This window comes from Gracilinanus agilis, chromosome 2 (assembly GCF_016433145.1).
Source record: "Gracilinanus agilis isolate LMUSP501 chromosome 2, AgileGrace, whole genome shotgun sequence".
Classification (NCBI taxonomy): domain Eukaryota; kingdom Metazoa; phylum Chordata; class Mammalia; order Didelphimorphia; family Didelphidae; genus Gracilinanus; species Gracilinanus agilis.
Window position 1 is genome coordinate 401,148,114 of NC_058131.1, and position 20,810 is coordinate 401,168,923.

The 20,810-nt window shown below is 36.2% G+C and overlaps 2 protein-coding genes across 4 annotated transcripts in view; one reads left to right on the forward strand and one right to left on the reverse strand.

Moving 5' to 3' along the window:
• GNPDA1 (glucosamine-6-phosphate deaminase 1) overlaps positions 1-14,777 on the forward strand; it is a 35,165-nt gene extending 20,388 nt beyond the window's left edge. The window contains exons 8-9 of one of the 3 annotated variants that reach the window (XR_006505473.1): positions 14,129-14,201; positions 14,688-14,777. The gene's annotated coding sequence lies outside the window, so the exon portion shown is untranslated. Of the gene's footprint in view, positions 1-14,128; positions 14,344-14,687 lie in introns of those variants that run through there. The other 2 variants (XM_044664520.1, XM_044664519.1) reach the window with 2 other exon arrangements.
• RNF14 (ring finger protein 14) lies at positions 1,657-20,766 on the reverse strand. Its single transcript, XM_044664518.1, has 8 exons — positions 20,733-20,766; positions 13,349-13,510; positions 12,219-12,370; positions 7,788-8,315; positions 6,806-7,034; positions 4,044-4,216; positions 2,869-2,999; positions 1,657-1,714 (listed from the first exon to the last, which is right to left on the reverse strand). The coding sequence occupies exons 2-8, from the start codon at positions 13,500-13,502 to the stop codon at positions 1,657-1,659; spliced, it is 1,425 nt and encodes a 474-aa protein (XP_044520453.1). The 5' UTR covers positions 13,503-13,510; positions 20,733-20,766.
• Between the last annotated feature and the right edge of the window lie 44 nt (positions 20,767-20,810).

Below are 20,810 nucleotides of genomic sequence, written 5' to 3' on the forward strand. Positions count from 1 at the left end.
CCACTTAGATAATGTGGACAATACTTTAGAACTGAATTGGCAAGAACTTTGCTCACAATAGTTGAGAGATGGTCAAATTAACTCTTTCTTAGCATGAGGTATGCATCTCAACCAATCACCTAAAGAAAGAAAGCTAACTTTGCCAATCAAGAGCTATATGATACAAAATGTAACCCTAGAATCATAGTAAAACAAAAATGTCCTAAGTAATTTAATTTGAATTCAACAACTTGCATGCAGATGGAAAATGACTGGCTTCACAAACAGCAAATGAAGATACTGTAGGCCACCTAAAGCTGGAAAAATGTAAGCTTTATAATAACTATGCTATCAAGCCACTCCTACCCAAGCCACAGGAGGGAAAAAACATAGTTGCTTTCTAAAAGCTTAAACTGAAAAGCAAGGCTCTGTCTTTCAAACTAAAAACTAAATCATTGCAGAAAGTATGGTTTTCAAAAAAAAAAGAATTCAAAGTCAGGGTTGGAGCTATTGCCTTGATTACCTGCTAAAAGGGCTGTAGCACTCTAAACACTCAACAAACAGCAGATAATTTCTATCCACCTTGGAAATAAGTCAGTTTTCCCCATACCTGTTTTCTTTCTCCTCCCCTTCATTAAATATTGAACTAAAAGAAACCTCACTTCTGCCTTCACTGATTTCATGTTTTGCTCAGGATAATATTAAAATCAGTTTACATTAATCACCAACCTAACATAAAGGGTATGTGTGAGAGATGGTCTGGAAAGTAGTAAGTGACCAAGGAAAGCTATTATTTAATTTTAATTACAAATAAAAATGGATTTGAGTTGAATATAAATCATAATTTTAAATTGAAGGGATTCACTCATGTTCTGATTCCATAACAATTCACTGAACTCTAGACTTGGCCCAAATCTGGTGGATCAATAAATAAGAAAATAGGTATTTGATGATCCACAAATATTTGTGATACCAGAAAATATTTAAGTATTTTCTGATAGTGGGAAACTGTCCATATGCTTTTTTTGTTCTAAAAGCCAGAAATGCAAGAGTTCATTAGAAAATATGATCAACTGAAAATTTAAAACTTTATCACTATTCAACTATACCAACTTAGTGGGAAATACAATTCCTACTTATGGGATTGATAATGGCAGGAGAGTGACCTGAAATTGGAGGGGTAAGGCTATCTTTTAGGCTATGATTCAACAGTATCCTCTAAAGTATTAAAGAGCAGTACTGAACGGCTCCAGTGGGAAATGACCCTAAGGAATGTGTTTTTGATTTGTTGTCCTGAAGAGCAAAAGAAGCCTTCAAGATATGAAAAACGTCTTTAAAATATCATTTACCCTCTCTTGAGCCTGGGTAACAAAGAAAGCATTTAAAAGTTATGATGGTTTAGAATCTGGGGCACATTATGATATTGAATACTTCTATGTTTTTTGCTAGTGTTTTCTAAAACCTTTGGCTTATAATTGTTCACATTACACGACAATGGAAAATTAGACAGGTGCCTTAATCAGCAGAAAATGAAAATAAAGACCATGTTCTTCCACACTTCCTACATGGGAAGAATGAATGGTTCTCTAAACCTCCTGCAGGGTTACACACTGTACTCGACAAAAGAATAGAGCAAACCATTCCATTTCTATAGCTTTGAGCAATAAAGTAGTTTAACTAATCTTCAATCTCATCTTCCCAAATGTCACCATCAACATCCACAGCTTGAAATAACCTGGAAGACCATAAAATAAAATGCATTTTTATGCACTGGGAAGAAATGAAAAATCACTTCTTTTCCTTTTTTCAAAAGCTTCTTTGGCCCCCTCTTTTCTGATAACTCCATTACAGAACTTTATTTCTAACTTTTAAAACACTACTACAGAAAGATGAAGTCATTTCCAACTATCAACTATGCAATTTGTCCTAAAAGGGTTTGTTAAAGCACCCTTAAAAAGTGGCAGCACAATGTACATTTTAAGGCATTCTTCATGGAGCCTACAGATCTGGTTCAAGTCCAGTCTCTGATACCAAGTTGTGTGACCTTGGGCAAGTACCTTAATTTATATATGTTTCTTCATCTAAAAAAGGGGGCAAAATACTTGCTCTACTTAGTTCCTTATAGTGTTATAGTTGTGAGCAAAGTGCTTTCTAACCCTAAAAAGAAGTACAGAAATTTGAATTTTTAACATGCACTTTCCTCCAGGGTCGAAATTTCACATTTCAGGGCCAAAGATGAAAGATTCTTAACTGTGTGCAACTTCACACGTATGTATGTGCAATTTTAAGGGCATGCGTAAGGGCATGAGTGATTCCTTGGTTATTATTAGGCAATTAAGGAGGTGTATCAACTCTTGAAAGCCACCAAGCCCCTAGTCAGTGCTAAGCACTCCTCAACTCTCCTTTTAGCTCTTACTTCCTACTATATTTTATGTACTGCCAACCAACTGCTTTCTGTTCAAGTTATTTTTTAAAATGTGTTTTATTTCTTTCACTACTGAGTAGTTCCAGGTCAGAACTGTTTGTTCTTTTCTACACGACCTCTGAAGGTGTGAAGACTTCATTATAATAGAATTTGTTAACTACATGGGTTTAGATAGATGCAAGTCAAATAATATTTACCCTGAAATATAATTAAAGAACATCAAAAGCCTTATATAGTAAAACCTATAAGATAGGTGTTAGCTCTGCCCCCAGATACCAGCATTAAAAGAAGTTCTACTGTAACAAATATTTTTAAAATGGAACCCTAGCAGCCTCCAAAATATCCCATATTCAGGGAACTGCTTCCTGACCAAAGAGATATGGTCCATTTTACTGTATTTATTTGAACTATTCTAAGTACTGGAAATTACTGCTTGCTTTAGGCCATTCCTGTGTAATACATACCGGTTAAAGCATGGGGAAGATGGATCATTGAAATGTCTATAAGGGTTTGCTCTAGACAGACAACCCATGCAAATCCAGCAGAAATATTGCATACAGCCAGTACATGTCATCTTGTTACACCCATCTAATTTCTACTGAGAGAGAGAGAAAAAGTAGAAATAATAATGCTATAAAATCAAGGAGGAACACAACACACAGACTCTGCATGACATCTAACCCATTTTACTAGGATGTTTGACCAATCTTATTCCCTCTTCTCACACTGGAGTTATTATACATGTTAATTTATTAATTTCATTTCATTTTAATGCCAATTATTTTATGAACCTATAAAAGCAAAGGAAATTTTCATATATTTGTTACAACAAAAACTTTTGGTTAATGGCCAATACAAACCTTTAGAACTGAAAATTTTAGAATTAAGACAATATATACGCTTTAGAGAAGAATTTTAAGTTCTAATGAATTTGAATTTCATAAATAATAATTTTTAAAACCTTACAACTGCAATATATGGCTCATTGGTATCAGCATCAATGGGCTGTGATGGCATTTTTCTCACAGGGATTGTAACACAAGCAACCAACATCATTAGGTAGCGTTTGCTCTGTTTGAGCTAACAAAAGGAGGTGGGAGAATTCATAGTACAGGTAACAAAGAAGTCATTTATATTTGGCTTTATAATACATTATGATTCTCCTTCCCAGCAGGTTTGCCCTTCCTATTTAAGTTGCCTTGAGTTAATATGAAAATTCATTTATATTTCCCGAGCATATACTTAAAAGTTAAGAGGATGAGCCAGGAGAAATGTGAGTGCAGGAAGGCCTGCTTATGATTAAAATAGGCCTAAGAATACTCCATAGGCCTGTCAAGGACCACAGCTACAGTATGACCACCGCTGAAGCCAGTTCAACTTGATGTGGTAAATATGGTAGAATGATTATCATCAACTGAGCTCTAATGTGAGGAAAGTATTTGAAAAATTTTAAGCGCCATATAAACATAAGATATTATAATTATGATATTCAATAGTGAAATTTATTATCTTCCAAGTAATAAGAGGGTTTTATGAACTTGACTGGTCGGTTTAAGCACTTGAGCAAGTGTGAGACAGAGGGACCAGTTAAAAGAGGACAGGCCTGTGTAACTCTCTCCGTTTGTCCCAACAGACTCACCTCTATATGAGTGCCACAGCAAGGGCAGCTCTTTGAGTTCTTTTCTAGCCATTCTTTACTTTCCATTTCTTCTAGTGCTTTCTGAATGACCCTTTTACCATACCTCTGTTCCAAAAATCGTTTATTGGCCTCATCTGCTCCAAGATATTCATTCCTCAAATCAATTAGCTTTTCTAGAAAGTGAAAAGAAAAATACTGTTTTACATAAAGGCAAATGTGCAAGTATGCATGTTTATCAATTCTTCCAGTCAATCAGTCGCCTAATAAGATTGTGACTAAATGTAGAGGCAAAAACAACTTTTGCTTAAGGACATAGTATCAGTTCAACTCTTTCTGCTCTGAGTCCTAAACTAAATAAAATATACTATGGAACCACATTTCATACTGAAGTGTAAATTTTCACATATGAACTTAACTAGGCTATCTATCTACATAGTCTACCTCTATTTTCTAACTTCCCATATGACCACTCAATCAACAAGCATTTATTAAACAACTACTATATACTAGAAAAGGAAATTGCAAGCCACTTCAGTATCTTTGCCAAGAAAACTCCAACTGAAATGATGCAGTCGGATATGACTGAAATGACTGAAAGCAAGTAGTCTAGACACTGTGTTAAGAGCTAGGGGGGTCAGGAAAGGATTTCTTGTAGAAAATGAGATTTTAGCTAGAACTTTAAAGTCAGAGACGTTAGAAGGTTAGAAATGAAGAGGGAGAGAATTCTAGGCATGGGGACACCCAGTGAAAATGCATGGAGTTAGAAGCTAGGTATATTTTATGTGAGAAAAACAAAGATGCCAGTGTCACCAGAAAGGGAGGGAGAGAAGAGGAAGAAGAGAGACAGAGAAAGAGAGATTAGGAACATAAATTTGACAGTTGAATGGAGGATGAATTACAGTGAAAAAACCAACTAAGCAGGTTACAGGAATGGTCCAGGCACATCACTGAGGGTCTGTATCCGAGTGGTGGTAGTGCCAAAGGAGAAAAAGGAGAGAACTGGGCATATATGATAGAAGGCTTCGAATGCTAAATCGACAGGACTTGGTAACTGACTATGATGTTAAGAATAAGTGAGGAATCAAGAATGACACCTAGGTTGTGAGCCTGGGTGACTGGGAGGATGCTAGTCACAGCAATAGCAATATTCAAAAAAAGAAGAGAGCTTAAAGAAAAAAATGATGAGTTATGTTTTTGGACATACTAAGGTTAAAATATCTACAGGACATCTAGTCTGAGATGTCAAAAAGGCAGTTGGAGATGTGAAAATGGGGGTCAGAAGAGAAGGACAGAATGTATAAATAGATTTGAGTATCATCTGCATGAAGATTATTAAATATATGGGAAATGATCACCATTTAGTATAGTAATAGTAATAGAAAGAAAATAGTAATAGGAAGAGAAGAGGACTTAGGAGACACAGAGAGAGCATTGATATAAAATTAATAAATACAAACACAAATGACACAGTTGAATACACAGCAGTTTGGTAGGGTTAGTGGGTGGGAGAATCAGGAAAGGCTTAATGCAAAAAGATGATGTTGAGTGCCAGAGCCTATTTCCACTGTACCACTCTGCCTCACCAGTTTGATTCCCCACCATTTCACTCAAATAAAATGATAAGGAACTTAAATAACCTTAAACTTAAAAACAAACTTATTCAGCAATCCTGCTTATTTAATCTTTTGATAGCTTCAGTCTTCTGTAATCTATTTGCTTGACAATATTGCCTCAATTCTTCAATTTTTTCAAGCTACAATTTTAGAGTATATTCCTCTTAATGCAATGGGTTTTGCTTAACCACATTTTGCATTTTCATTCATTCTGATGCTAGTGGAATTACTTATCTAACATTTTTATCCTGCAAGCTCCCTGCTTCTAATAATTGGAAACATTTTCCTCTTTCTTGACAACTGTACTTCAGTATAACTGTCAATAGAATATTGTAAGGAGATGCCCACAATCTTGAAATAAAAGTTATCAATAAATTAATAACAGCACTGGACTTTTAGGCTTCTCAATTTTATTAATATCCCAAATCTCCCTGTATCCAGTTTCAATAACTACCCCAGGATAGCAAGTTGGGAGAATTAAAATGAGCTTTAACTTCAGTCTCTAAGGGAAAAAATGAGACACAAATAAGTAAAAGATAACAAAGGAACTTGAGTTAATTATTTAACTTTGTTAATTTTGTTGATTTTGCTGGGAAAATAAGAATAAAAAAATTCAACTCACCTGATTTTAAGCTTAAGGTAATGGAACACAAAATCTATTTAACATAATCAGAAAAAACCTTTTTTCAGTGACATATTATGGCCAACTTGGTCCTACAGTGATGATGTAAATGCCTCTGGTTTTTCCTTTCCAGGTGGCATCACCAAAATTTTGCTCTGGGTCATCTTTCTAGAGCCTAATGTAGTGTTTTTCCTCTCTGTGTCTTCTGGGAGCCATAGTGAAAACAACTGTATTAGGACTAATTATGATATTGGGATGCTTATGTAATCACAAGAACTTTCCTTCAGATTTGAACACACTTTATTTGTTGATCTAACTGTTAAAGAGATGACTATCATAATTTTAGAAAACTTGGCACAGTCTAGATGAAATGAAGTTTAAATTCTCCATCCTTGTTCTAGATTGTGCTGTATTAATAAGCAGAAAATATTTTTCTAAAAGCCAACTTAAACAGTTTTCTTTTACAAAAAAAAAAGTTATTGAGAATCATTTTCAATTTGATTTCCTAAATAATAGAATTAAATTACCTGCAGTTACTTTACATGGAGAAACTCCATGATAAGTCATTTTACAAAGTGTACAGAAGGCATAGTTGCAACTGGAACAGATTCCCATGGTACATCCTGGTTCTTGCATGACAGGAGTCTGACAGCATGGCCTTGGACAATATACTACATCTGCCATCAAGTCCAAAGTAGACTGAAGAAGAAGGCGGTCATAACGTGCAAACAACTCTTCTTCTACCAGTTCTTTGACCTATACAGAGAAGAAAGATGTGATTGGTGTTGCTAATTTTGACAGACTCCGATTCATAAGGAAATTTTTGGAATTCTGGTTCAGAATTCATGAGTCTGTTGCTCAGAGATGTGTTAAACCAGAACTCTACCTTCGAATCAAGACAATGATTCATATTCAGAAGGGCAAAGAGACAAAGCATTAGTTCTGCAGGTGTCTTAAACCTGTCATGCTCAATTCAGAGACAAATTAGAACAGGGGTCAGCAACATATGGCTCTTGAGCCATATTCTGGCTCTTTTGAGGGCCAGATATGGCTCTTTCTGCAAGAGCCATAAAGTCAATTTTTTTTTTTCAGGCGCTTACAGGAATGTGCACTGTTACAGGAGCACGCACTGTGAGCACTGTATGGCTCTCACGAAATTACATTTTTAAAAATGTGGCGTTTATGGCTCTCATGGCCAAAAAGGTTGCCAACCCCTGAATTAAAAGATCATCAAGTGATAATGTAATACTAGGACCAGACTTGAAGTTACTAAAGCTTACAAAGTAAGTAACTCATTTCGCTGTCAAGCTGATTCCCACGAGTCTACCCTAGGCAGCCCTGGGGGGTTCATTTGAACAAAAATGACAGCATATTATTTCTCGTGAATACACTGAATAAACATATGGGCTTTATGGGCTGGATGATCTTCATGATTACAAGGAAGCCTCTTGCTATACACTTGCTCCCCGGGTAAAAGAAAGAGAGGCTTCCCAAAGAAGAATCCATTACCTGGCCAGGAGTAGCAACAGAGGAGCACTTTGGTTCTGGACAGTTGAGACAGTGCACCTGGCCATCCCTGATCTGGATTTCAAAGTAGTCCTTCAAACAAGCTTTGCAGTAGACATGCCTGCACTCCAGGAAGTACATACACTCGCTCCCCAACTTCTCACAAAAGCAGATATTGCACAGGTACATCTTACTGTTAAAGCACTTTTTCTGCTGAGCTTGATCAAAGTCTAAGATTTCCCGTATCAGGCTGGACAAAGATTCCACATCCTGTACAGCTCTCTCATCCACAAATTCTTCCTGGTCTACTGTAGTGCCAGCTGCCCCCCCAAAATCTAGTTCTGTGTTAGGAGGAGCCAGAGATGTCCTGCTCTGTACATTTCCCTGGGGGCCCATTTTGAGCTCGTAGGGAGAGGCAATGTTCAGGTATGCTAGGGTTTCTTCCTTGAGAAACTGCATCCAGGCAAACAGGACCACACAGCCACGATGTTCTTCCCACAGGTTGTCTAAGTGCTTGCACAGAGCAGTTAGCTACGATAAAAAGGTAACATTATTGAGTAGAGAAAAGAAAAATGCTATTAAAAAAAAAACAAAAACCAACCTAACTCTTGACTCAGAATGATTTCCTTTTTAAGCTTTTACTTTATTTAGGCCTTTAAACTATATCATCATTTTCCGTAGCTGTGAGACATGCTGTACTGCAAAATGACCCAGAAGCCTCATCATCAGTTTATCCTCTGAAGAGTAAGCCCCTTGTGTCTAAACATACCACAAAGTTAAAAGCTTAGAGACTCCAGCAACCTAGAACAAAAGAAATCAATAAATATGTCAAAAGTACAGATCTATTATAACAGAAATCATCTAACATGCTTATATGTTCTAAAAAGACTAGGATTTAGTTCTCCAGTACTTCAAATCCTTTACTGTCCTAGCTCTTTTCTATATCCTGGAAGAATAGCTTAAAAGTTGACAAATTCTCCTTCCACAATGGCAAAATTTCATCTGCATTATGATGAGTAATAAAATAAGTTAAAAATATGGCCAAGTGTTTATTAAATAATTATATGATTAAATATAACAAGTGATATCATCCTTATTTTTTCAAATTGATTTACAACTTCATTTCAGTATGTTTAGAACAAAACTTAGTAAAAATAATTAGATTGATGTTGCAGGTATAGCTTGAATGTTATTTCCTAAGTCAAGAAACCAAGTTAAAAAAAGTTTTTTTTTTCTTCCTTAAAAAATATGGTCTGTGGGGGACAGCTAAGCTGGCTCAGTGGATAAAATTTGGACCTGGAGTCAGAAGGACCTGAGTTCAAATGTGGCCTCAGACACTTTCTAGCTGTGTAATCCTGGGCAGCAAATCACTTAACTCCAAATACCTACCCCTCTTATGCTCTTCTGCCTTGGAATTGTTACTTTAAGATAGAAGGCAAAGGTTTAAAAAATAAAAAATACAGTCTTAGACTGAAAGGCAAATATAAGAAGCTCTCCCTTTTACCTTGCAAAGACTTCTAAAATATGCATACCAAAGTTACAATAATAAGTAATTTTTTTAAAATCTTACCTTCTGTCTTAGAATCAATACTATGTATTGGTTCTAAGGCAGAAGAGTGGTAAGGGCTAGACAATGAGGGTTAGGTAATTTGCCCAGAGTCACATAGCTAGAAGTGTCTGAAGTCAAATTTGAACTCAGGACCTCCTGTCTCTAGGCCTGGCTCTCAATCCACTGAACTACCCAGCTGCCCCCATAAGTAGATCTTAAAGTAAAGCATTTTAAAAAGACAAACAGATCATTAACTTCAGCTGAAAAGGGACAACATAATTCCACATCATTTCCCCTGTAGTGTCTGATATTGAATCCAGAAGGGTCCTTTCTACTTACCCATGATAAATTCAGTATTAAACAAGAGAAATCTTTCATTTAGGTATGGCTTTACCCTCAGCTACCTAGCCTTTAACTGCTCTTCTGCCTTGAAGGCAATACATAATGTTGATGCTAAGATGGAAGGTAAGGGTTGGGATGGGGGGAGGAAGAGTAACCTAAATTGTTGCCAGTGCTTAATTCTATATAACAGAAAAGTCACTTTGTTGTTCAGACACGTCCAACTTTTCATGACCTCATTTGGAATTTTCTGGACAAAGATACTGGGAGTGGTTTGCTATTTCCTTCTCCAATTCATTTTATAGATGAGGAAACTGAAGCAACTAGTGTTAAGTGACTTGCCTTGGGTCACAAAAAAGTAAGTGTCTAAGGCCAGATTTGAACTCAGGAAGATGAGTCTTCCTGGTACTCCTCCCTCCACTGAACTACCTAACTGCCCTATCTCCTTAGCTAACCCCTCCTTCCAAATCTCTTCTGTCTGCTTCATTTTTTTCTCAACCTTTTTGAAAAGGAAGTTTGGTTGGTATTTATATTTGGGGGAAAAAGAGGAAGCCCATTCTAATTTCCTATCACTATCACCTCAGACTAAGTGGGCCCAACTGTTAACTTTTTTTTTTTTTAAACCCTTAACTTTTTAAAATCAATACCAGGTATCAGCTCCAAGGCAGAATAGCAGTAAGGACTAGGCAATTGGAGTTGTCTTGCATAGGGTCACAAAACTAGGAAGTATCCGAGACCAGATATACCCCATCCAACTGTTAAATCTTATCATAGATATATAGTGCTAAGAGGTCAAAGCATCATACATAGAACTATAAGACTAAAAATGAACATTTAGTAACAGGTATTTTAGATATGTCAAAACAATGAAAGTTTGAAATAAAGTCAAAGGAAACTGAAATTAAAAATGTGGATTTCTTTACCTTGAAGCCTGTCATTCTATTTAATACCTTGGTTTTAAGAAGATCATGTAGATTATTCCCTAAGGCTTATGTTATAAAACAATAACCCTTAATTTTCCTGTCTGCTTTTCTCTCTCTCTTTTTTCTATTTCTTGTACCCCTACTAATTTTTAAGATTATACTGATTAAAAATAATTATTTTAAACTATTTATACAATGAAAAAATATTGTGAAGTATACATTGAGCTCTTTGTAAAAACAGCATCCAAAAAATCTACTCAATTAATTTGACTCCAATTACCTACATGTTGTTATCCAGCTGTCAGGCAGTGTAGACTCAACTAGGCCACTATTTTCTATTATCTGACTTATTAATGCTCTCTGCCACTAGCTCAGGTATTAAATTTTAAAGTACTATTTTTTAGTTTTAAAAGTATAATAACCTTTTTTCAAATTCTGAGGTGGCCTATTTTAATCTTAAAGCATGTTTCCTCCTTGCTCTCTAAACACATTGTCATCACTTAATGATATTCTAAAAGGCCGAGTTGGAGGAAGTAAAAACTACATGACCAAAAATGAAAAATAGGCAGGCTTCTTATTCTGTGCACTCAGTAAATGATAACTTATCTCTTAACATGCTGCAGCCTATCAATCTTCAAGAGGATTCTGACAAGTCTTGCTGCTATTGAACCAAAATCTGCACCTGAATGTTTTATAGTATGCCTAAAGCCTTTTTTCTTCACCCAAAATAGAATGAAATTGTGGTAGAAAAAATAAATTGCAGAGGAAATGTAAGTACTTAATATGAGGCATTTGCCTTAAAGATACATTTGAGATATTTCAATATCTTTTGGACCCTTATAATTGTTTCTGTGAAGTCCCAATTAATTAAGAAATGCTTATTTTTTTAAAAGAAATGTTTATTTCTACAGTCTAAAATGAAATGAAACCACTTTTAATGTTTACTTAAGAAATTTGCTTCTAAAAAACATAAACTCAATATTTAGTCCTTCATAACTAAATGAGATTCCCTTTGAAAAGAAAAATAACTTTATCTAGGAAGCAAATACAAAGTAAAAAGCAGCACTAATTTTTAAGGAAAAGAAGATAGTATTAACTTTGGAGAAAACATGTTTTTTCAATGGTGATATGGATAAAATTAGAAAACTATAAGACTACAAATAAGAGAAACACTATCCTTTATTTCAAATTATTTCTACTGCAGTCTATGATGGGCCCACATTACACTGAAAGAATTAAAACATTTGAACTACCCTTAAAACCAGAAGTATTTTCAAGTACAGAGTAACAGAATATTTGAGTTGGAAAGATACCTTAGAGATTATAGGATCATCATTAGTCCAAACTTTTCATTTTACAGGTATGGAAACTCAGGTCCAGAGAGGTTAAGTGATTTGCCTAAGATCATTACTATGATTAGCAGATCGATTATTAGAACTATAGCCAGTCCAGTATGTCATTCAGCTTCTCATAAACGGTAGGATTTATAAAGGCAAAAAAATAAATAAAAAGCTACTCCTTGTTGTACTGAATTTCTTTTAAGGTCCTCAAGGTGAACATCAGTTAAGGATAGTATTCAAGTTCTAGAAAATGAATAGTAAAAAAGCAAGTTTCAAACCTAACCTGAGTTGGTGAAAGCCATTTGCCACTGAGGGTGAATGCTGGAGGGGAGGTTGATGGATAATCTGGTGGAAGTTCAAAATTCAGTACAAGTGGAGGCAGAAAGCAAATTGTATATTCAAAGCCACCATTCTGGAGACACTCCGTTGGATTGCCTGAACCAAAAACAGGGAATTCAAAGATCAGTCAATATTTGAGTGCCTCATTGTGTGCAAAACAATGCATGGGGGGTGAGTGGGAGGAGAGGGGCAGGGAAGGAAAAGAGAGAGATCAGTAGAGTAGTGAAGTATAAGAAAGAAAATGTTAATTTTCCTTAAAAAGAGAAATTTCTCGTTTCCCTATGTCTAAGTCTCTATCCCTGCTTCTTTCATTTTTAATTTTAGTTTTCAAAGAGGGGAAAAAAAAATCAGTCTTAAAAAAAATGATCTGCTTAGTAAAAATAAAACTTGGTCTAGTATACACTGTTTGGTAGGATTCCCAACTTTAATGAGTCATCTAGTTATACACAATATTGCAACAGCAGAAAACTAAAGAAAAAATTCAGAGAAAAGGGAAATATTTATCCTTACCAAAGTTGTGGGAAGCACTGAGATTAACTGGGGCCAGGTGTCATGCTCCATTTAGATTAGCATGTGCCAACAAATTATCTTCCAACTTGAGGGTATCTTGCTCATGCAGGCCAGCACTTCCACGAGCAAAATATGACTTGTATTTACTTTACCTTCCTTTTCTCCAGCTCTCCTCTCTACTGTAATAACTTTTAGGGGAAAGTACCTCAAGATTCTTCTGTGATGTTTGTGACATCTTACTGTTACTTTGTTTTTAAGCAAAAGTTACAAAGTCAGGCAGCAAAAGTAATTACAGTTAGGAAAAATCTTGGAAGTCATTTTGTGAGAGGCATAAACTATTTGGAAATTCTAGGACTGATATTTGATATTCAAGGAAACAGCCACTAAAAATCTACTCTATATTTGGGTTATCAGGGACAAACAGAGAACTTATAGTATTAACCACTATTCTAATAATGTCCAACACTTCAAGGTATCTGATAGTATCAACATGTCTGCTAGAAAACCAGAAAATGCTACATTTTAGAAAAATCTCTTTAAAAGAGAACAAGAATCATGACTTACCACTCACAAATATTTTGAAATTCTGGGGCAAATCCAAACAGATTCTGGTTTCTCCACCTTGAACAGACTCTGCTTTTTTAAACTCATCTTCATCATAAATACTTGCCAAGGCCAGCAATTCATCCTCCTGGGCTTCTCGGTCTTCTGACGACATTTAATTTTCTGTGGAGTTAAGGATATTCACTTAAATCAGTAAGACTGAAGAGAGTACCCCCAAAAAGGTAGTACTAAAACCCACACAATTTGCAAAGCAATTAATAGCAGTCACTTGTAGTGAGTCTGAAAACAAGGCAAGAAGAAGATATTTAAAACTCTGCAATAAAAACAGCTATATTAGAAAAATGTTGCTTGTTGCTAGCTCTGATTAATTTGTTTTATGATGAATACTAAATTTAGACTACGAAAGCAACTACAATGTATGTTCTTATGCTCTTATAGGAAGTAGCATGTCACCTACTACTCTGTATCCTAACAGAGTGGTGTCTACCACTAGGTTTCAATAAATCATTGATTTTTACATAAATGGACAAAAACCAATTTTTAAAGACAACCAAACAATTTAAAAGTAGAAAAGCAGTATTGCTAGTACCAAAACATTTTAAAAACCCACAGCTTTTAATAAACCTATCAAAGAAGTCTGTGATATTGTAAACAAACTAGTAAATGTTTAACTGTTATGTTATCTATAGTTAACTAAAATGTTATATCCATCCTTATTAAACAGAACCACCTAGAAATAGCTGCCCCATCAGAGTAATCACAATTCTCTTTCCCTTCCAGTTGCTTAGGACATTCCCAACCCCTTCTCTAGACTCTATCAGTGGTGACAACAAAAGAAGGAAGGAGGGTAAAGGTACAATCTTATATTCTTATCCCCCAGAAGATTTGTTGTTTCCCCTCAACCATTTTTTAATGTGAACTTATCAAATGGGTATATTTCAGTATACAAAGTTCAAAAAAGATGATGATGCTTGGTTGCACATGAAACAGTAAACTTCCTATACATGTAGTTTAATAGTATATTTAATATAATAAGAAAACTTCTGTTTGTGTGTCCCTTTGTGAATTTTTCTTTTGTGTACTTTTTAAGTGTTTTATGGATGGGGGGAATCTCTGTCACTAACTACTAACTCAATATCCCTCCCAGAGAATTTCTCTCTTGTAATAGTCAAGCAAAATAATTCTACATTTTTGTCCTATTCTTGTCATGAAATGCTCATTAAGAATAAGTCTGCTTATTATGCTAAAATGTGGTTGGAACTTGTTTCACCCAAAATGTGAAAAATGTGTCCAAAGATTCACCATTATTAATAATGTGTACTATTATCTTTCCATATAGGATTCCAGATGGGGAAAAGAAAAGGGATAAATAATCCAAGAGCCCAGTTTCCCATTATTGCTAGCAATAAAAACTCTTTAAAAATCTCAATGGCACAGTTTATTTGCTTTTTAAATTTTTTTCATTTATTTCTTAAAACCTTTACTTTCTGTTTTAGAAGCCATATTGGTTCTAAGGCAGAAGAGAGGTAAGGACTAGGCAACTAGAGTTAAAAGTAACTTGCCTAGGATCAAACAGCTAGGAAATGTCTGAGGCCACATTTGAACCCTGGTCCTTCAGACCTGGCTTGCTCTATCTACTGTGCTACCTACTGTCCCAGTTCACTTGCTTCTGATGAGGATGGCGGGAATGAGTTAAGATTTTTGTTCTGCCTGGTGCCAGTAAGAAAGTGAAGGAGGGAGGGGGGAGTCTAGGTGGCTCAGACAGGAGATCCTGGGATTAAATTTGACCTCAGACACTTCCTAGCTATTGTGACCCTGGGCAAGTCATGTAATCCCTATTGCCTAGACCTCACTGTTCTTCTGTCTTGGAAAAATATATGGTATCGATTCTAAAAAGGAAGCTGAAGGTTTAAAAAAAGAAAAGACCAATTCCTGAGGCCCTCAAAAGATAAAAATAAAATAAAATGGAGATAGCAGGAGTCAGACTATACTGAGCAGAGTTACAGAACTGTGAAAGTATAAAACCAACCACTGACTTCCCCGTGGCTAAAGTCCCTATCCCAAGTCAAAGCTGTTAGGGACTTGGGGTGGGGCGGGATGACACAATATCTATTCTTATAGCCCAACAAATGGAAAAAGAAAGAATACTGTTATACATTTTTCAAAGGAATTGTTATTTATGGTGTTTGGTTCTATTATTATTAATAATTTTATTATTAGTAATATTATTCTTTTTTTTTAAACCCTTAACTTCTGTGTATTGGCTCCTAGGTGGAAGAGTGTTAAGGGTGGGCAGTGGGGGTCAAGTGACTTGCCCAGGGTCACACACCTGGGAAGTGTCCAAGGCCGGATTTGAACCTAGGACCTCCTGTCTCTAGGCCTGACTCTCAATCCACTGAGCTACCCAGCAGCCCCAGTAATATTATTCTTAAGGAATATTATTGGTTAAATAGACTGGGGGAGGGCAAGGAGAGATTACCTAGGAACCTAGGCATAATTTACAACTTCATAACATGGTTTTTGTGGGGAAAATGAGTTATAAGTTTCGATTTATCAGACCAAAAATTTTCAGAACCCAAATATTAGAAATTTCTTATAGGCTATATGCAACTAGGTGGCACAGTGGCTAGAGCACTGGGCCTAGAGTCAGGAAGACCATAGTTCAAATCCTGGCACTTACTAGCTGTGTGACCCTGGGCTAGTCATTTAACCCTGTTTTCCCTCAGTTTCCTCATCTGTAAAATGAGAGGAAAAAATGACAAACCACTCCAGTATACTTTGCCAAGAAAATCCTAAATGGAGTCAAGAAGAGTCAGACACAACCAAAATGACAACAACAAAATATGCAATGAAACTTGAGTATAGTATTCTAATTATTGGTACTTCTTATTTTAAGGTTATCTTGAGATACTAAAACCCACCTTGATAAAATGGAAAAATTCAGAAGTGATCCTTCATGTAAGAAGTTTCACAACAAAGTTCCCCTAAGAAAAAATAATTTGATGAAGTTTGAGCTACCCCTCAGGGATTATTTGGTCCTCTCCCCATCATTTTACAAATAGAGAAAAAAAAAGGGTCCAGAAAGGGTGATTTACATATACATAGCTCTAGTTAGTGATGAAGCTAGCACTAGAACCCAAGTTTCTAACTAAATTGCCCAGTGACCTTTTACCATACTCTCAATAAACCAAATGATTAATAAGTCATTCTCTATGTAGCTTTTAAAATACCTGCTGTGTAAAGCACAAATATATTCCTACCGTAGTCTAACATTTTCTAATATTGTTCAAAAATAAGACAAAAGTTATTTGTGTGACAAGATTATTCCTTACTGAAATGTTACCATTATTGAGCTGCAAGTTTCTCTAGAATTAAGTAACAGGCTTCAAAATATATTAAATAACAGCTCCAAGAAAACCATACCTAATATTGTAATTGGTATTCTGAGTCCAGTTAGTTCAAGAGTGCCACTAATTTAATTTACTTTCCAGCAAGTTAGCAAGAATGCTCAATTGGAAACTAAGGCTGGTATGTAGAACTCATACTAGACATTCTGCTAAAAATGTCATTTATAGAAAATAATTATAGTAGTATTAGGGTTCTCTCAAAATACATATTTTGAATTGTCTTTATCTTTCCTTTAAAGGAAATAACTTCCATGTATAACAGTGTAAATTATTTACCTGCAGTAATGAAAAAAATTAACCAAACATTACCAAGGCTTTGGAAGTCATGACTGACATGAAGGAAGAAACCAAAGGTAGCCCAAATGGCTATCTAAATAGTAAATACTCCTAAGTGAAACTTTGAAGCAATGAGCTTGCCCTACACCATCACAAACCCCAGATGCACTTTAATTTTCCCCCCTTCTCCTTTTTTCCTTACCCTTTTATTCTTCCTTTTCTTGTCCTTTCCTACTCTCCCCTGCATAGGCAAGTGACATCTATGGGCATTGCTTGAGAATGATTGTAATCAAAGCTACAGTCTTAAGCATATAGGTCATTTCTCATACTCTGAAGGTCCTCCCAATTCTTAATTTCATAATGATGCCTTTCTGTGTCCAGAATATTAAACTATGTTAAGAAAAAAGCTAAGAATTTGTCACATAGTTGTTTTAGTTATTTGAAAGGAACCTGATAGAATTCAGGTTTTGGTTGAGAGTTCTGGTAAATTTCCTACTCACTGTAAAAAAAGTGGCAAAAATCTTACTAACAATTCAGTTGCTTAGCATGGTTTTAGTATGAAGAAAACTTTTGCTTAATTAGAAGTGAAAAGATAACTTTTTTTAACATGCTAAATGAACATTTCATCTATTCATTAAAAATGGGTTTTGCTGGACTTCTTTCTAAAAACACTTTGTTAGCAACTATTTTAAGGCACAATATATGTATATATTACACAGAGTAAATAGTGTTCCTAATAGTATTTACATACATACATACAAAACAGTTGTACCTCTTTTAAGCAAATCCAACAGGAAAGCCTGAATTTACAAAAAAAAAAAAAAAAGTAGCCAGGTGTGATTATTCACATACATAACTATTTACCAGAGGATTTCTAAACATTCAATTTATAAAAATCAGATAAAGTTCCTATGGGGGAAAATATATTGCATTAAATTATTTACATTTGTTCTTAGTAGTAAAAAAACCAAAACAACTCTCCACTTATTTTCAAATACAATTCAGGCAATTTCCAACAATTCCTAATTACTCCAGGTTTTCCTGGTTAAGAAGAATGTATGGTACATCTACATGAGTTTCATCATTTCCCCAAGATCCTCTTCAAATTGCATGCCCTCTGTGAAGCTTTTTCTGTTCAACTCTGCTAGAATAATTTTTTACTTCTCTGAACAAAAGTTTTACATTACCAACTCTTTGGCAATTTCTATTCCATTGATCAGGCACTTAAATGCTGCCTAACAGTGGAGTTTGACTATGAAGAAGACAGTGAATCTAACTTCAGACTTCGTAATCCTAGTGGTATGCACAACACTTATTTGATGATGAGACAATTTCATTCCTAATTGCTACTGCTAATGAAACTCTTTAATAATATATTTTTGCCTTAGTTTCTGAAGATAACATCTGACATCTTAAGAATGTAATATGAACCAATGAAAGAAGGTCAAAGTGCTTTGAGCTCCTTGTAAGAAAATGTTTGTATTTATAAGCACTTTCAGAGAATCTAAAACAAACAAAAAATCTGATACTCATGATCAATTTTAGTTTTAAGATTCTTTCTCTTCAATAGGTGGTATAGATTTGTAGATATAATGCTGGGCAATGTAAAGTATTGAATTTTTTTGGAATTTCAAGATTCAGTTTAGGCAAGTCACCAGAACCCCTTCTAAGCTTCAATTTCTTCTGCAATCTATCCCTTCTTTGCTTTAGGCAGCAGCTGGTGTTAGAATTAATTTTTACTCAGAATATATGTTCTGAATTCCATGGAGAAAATTCAACAAATAAAAAACTCTTAGTGTTTTGTTTAGATTCCTAGTCTTCCATTTTCCTTACAAATTTAATTATTAAGTGAGAAGTAGGCCTTCATCTAACCTATCTTAAAATTTTAATCTAAAATACTACTTAATGTAAGTTATGCAGTCAGTGGGCAGGCATATTAAAATAACCACTTCGGATGACTACATTAACTAAGGTTTGATGTTATGATTAAAGAGTTTATTCTTGGTTTTTATCTCATTAAGTATTTGCAAAGTATTGCCACACTAAAAATATTCCCTAAACAAACTGCCATGTCCTACGACCCTTGAAGCAATTTGGCACAAAAAACGGAATGAAAGAATTTACTATTAAAGTTGCCAAATACACAATAGAGAGAAAAATACTACCACCTTTCTCTAACTTTCTCCTATTTTCAATGATGTTGAGAAATACTAGGTTCCACACTTGCCCTATCATTCCTGCAATTAAACAAGAAGGATAAGAGCTTGGTACTTGGGTGGGAAATAGGGTGATACTACAAAAAATGAATAATTTCTCTTTTTTATTTTAATGGGCTTAAAAAATTCATTAAGCTCCCGTCTACCTCTTCTCCCAGACAAATAATCTGTCCACAGACTAATAAATTTTTAACCATATAGGTAAATTTTAAAGCAAATAGAGGCCTTCAAAAAACATCTCTATTGCCGAATCCACATCTGTAGGAGGAAATCCACCCCAAATTACCATTTAATTAAAAAAAAAAAAAAAAAAAGCAATCTAAAGATACCAAATGAGGCCAAGATGGTATATAGGATAAGGGAAAGAGATAGGAATTAAGAGCATTTAGATTCAGTTCTAGGGTCTGCTGTGAGACTTAGGTTCAATCACTTTACTTCTCTTTGTGTTTCCTCTTATAAAAAAAGGAGGTGGGGGTGGGGTAGCCCAAATGATCTGTAAGGTGTTTTTTAGCTCTTACGAACCTAGAAAATATTAGGTACCAATATAAGCTTTCAAACCCTAACGTGAAATAATTTTATTCCGAAGTCTATAGCTAAACTCAAGTTTTCCTCACAAAGCGGGGGTAGGAAAAGTGCTTTGTAAACTCTAAAGCGCTATAAAAAGCCTTAAAAATCAGTGCCAGGTGAGGAAAGCCATTTTATTCACATTTTTCTCTCTCCCCACCTCCATTTCTTAATAGCTAACAGCGCGTTAAGGTTTGCAAAGTGCTTTACAAATATTGCTATATTTCATCCTCACGACTCTAGACCTTAGGTGCTGTTATTTTCCCCCTTTTTAGAGATGAAGAAACTGAGGCAGGTAATTGGTTAAGTGACTTGCTCACGGTCACACAGCTGAATTCAAGTTTTCCTGTCTTTTAAATCCAGCGCTCTACTCATCGCGCCACCTAGCTAAAGGGGGCTCCTTTCCTTCCAGAAAAAGGGGCACCGCAGCTCTGCCCTTTCCAACGAGGGCGCTCCGACTGGCGGAGGCCACCGCCTTCTCCCACCGTTCCGGGAAGAATTCGGTCAAGCCAACCGGGTAGCTGTGTTATGTTTTTCTAGTTTGGGGAGTTCTAGGGCCCGCACTAAAAGCCCTGACCGCACCCTCAGCAAGCCGACCCTTCAACCGCCCAGCCCCGCGTGGTCTCTTCACTCCCCTCTTCTCCAGAACAGGCGCCTCGAGCCCGGTGCCCTCACCTTCCGGTGGCACCCCGAAGCTCGGCCCCAAAGGTTCCGCCCGCTCTCCCCTCCCCCCTCCCCAGCCGGTCCGCCCGGGCGGCCAGTCCCCGGCACCGGGTGAGTGAAGGGTGGCCCCCGCGGGAGTAGCTACGGTCGTGAGAGTCGTCTCCGCCGCCGCCACAGCCTCTCAAATCGGCTCCCACCCCAAGAGGGAGGTCGGCGGGGAGGTCGGCGGCGACTTCCGCTCCCTGCCGTCCACCTCACCTGGCCCGGCAGGCAGCTTCCTCTAACCACAGAGCAACCGAACGGAACGGGATGGGATAGGTTGGGGCGGGGCGGGGT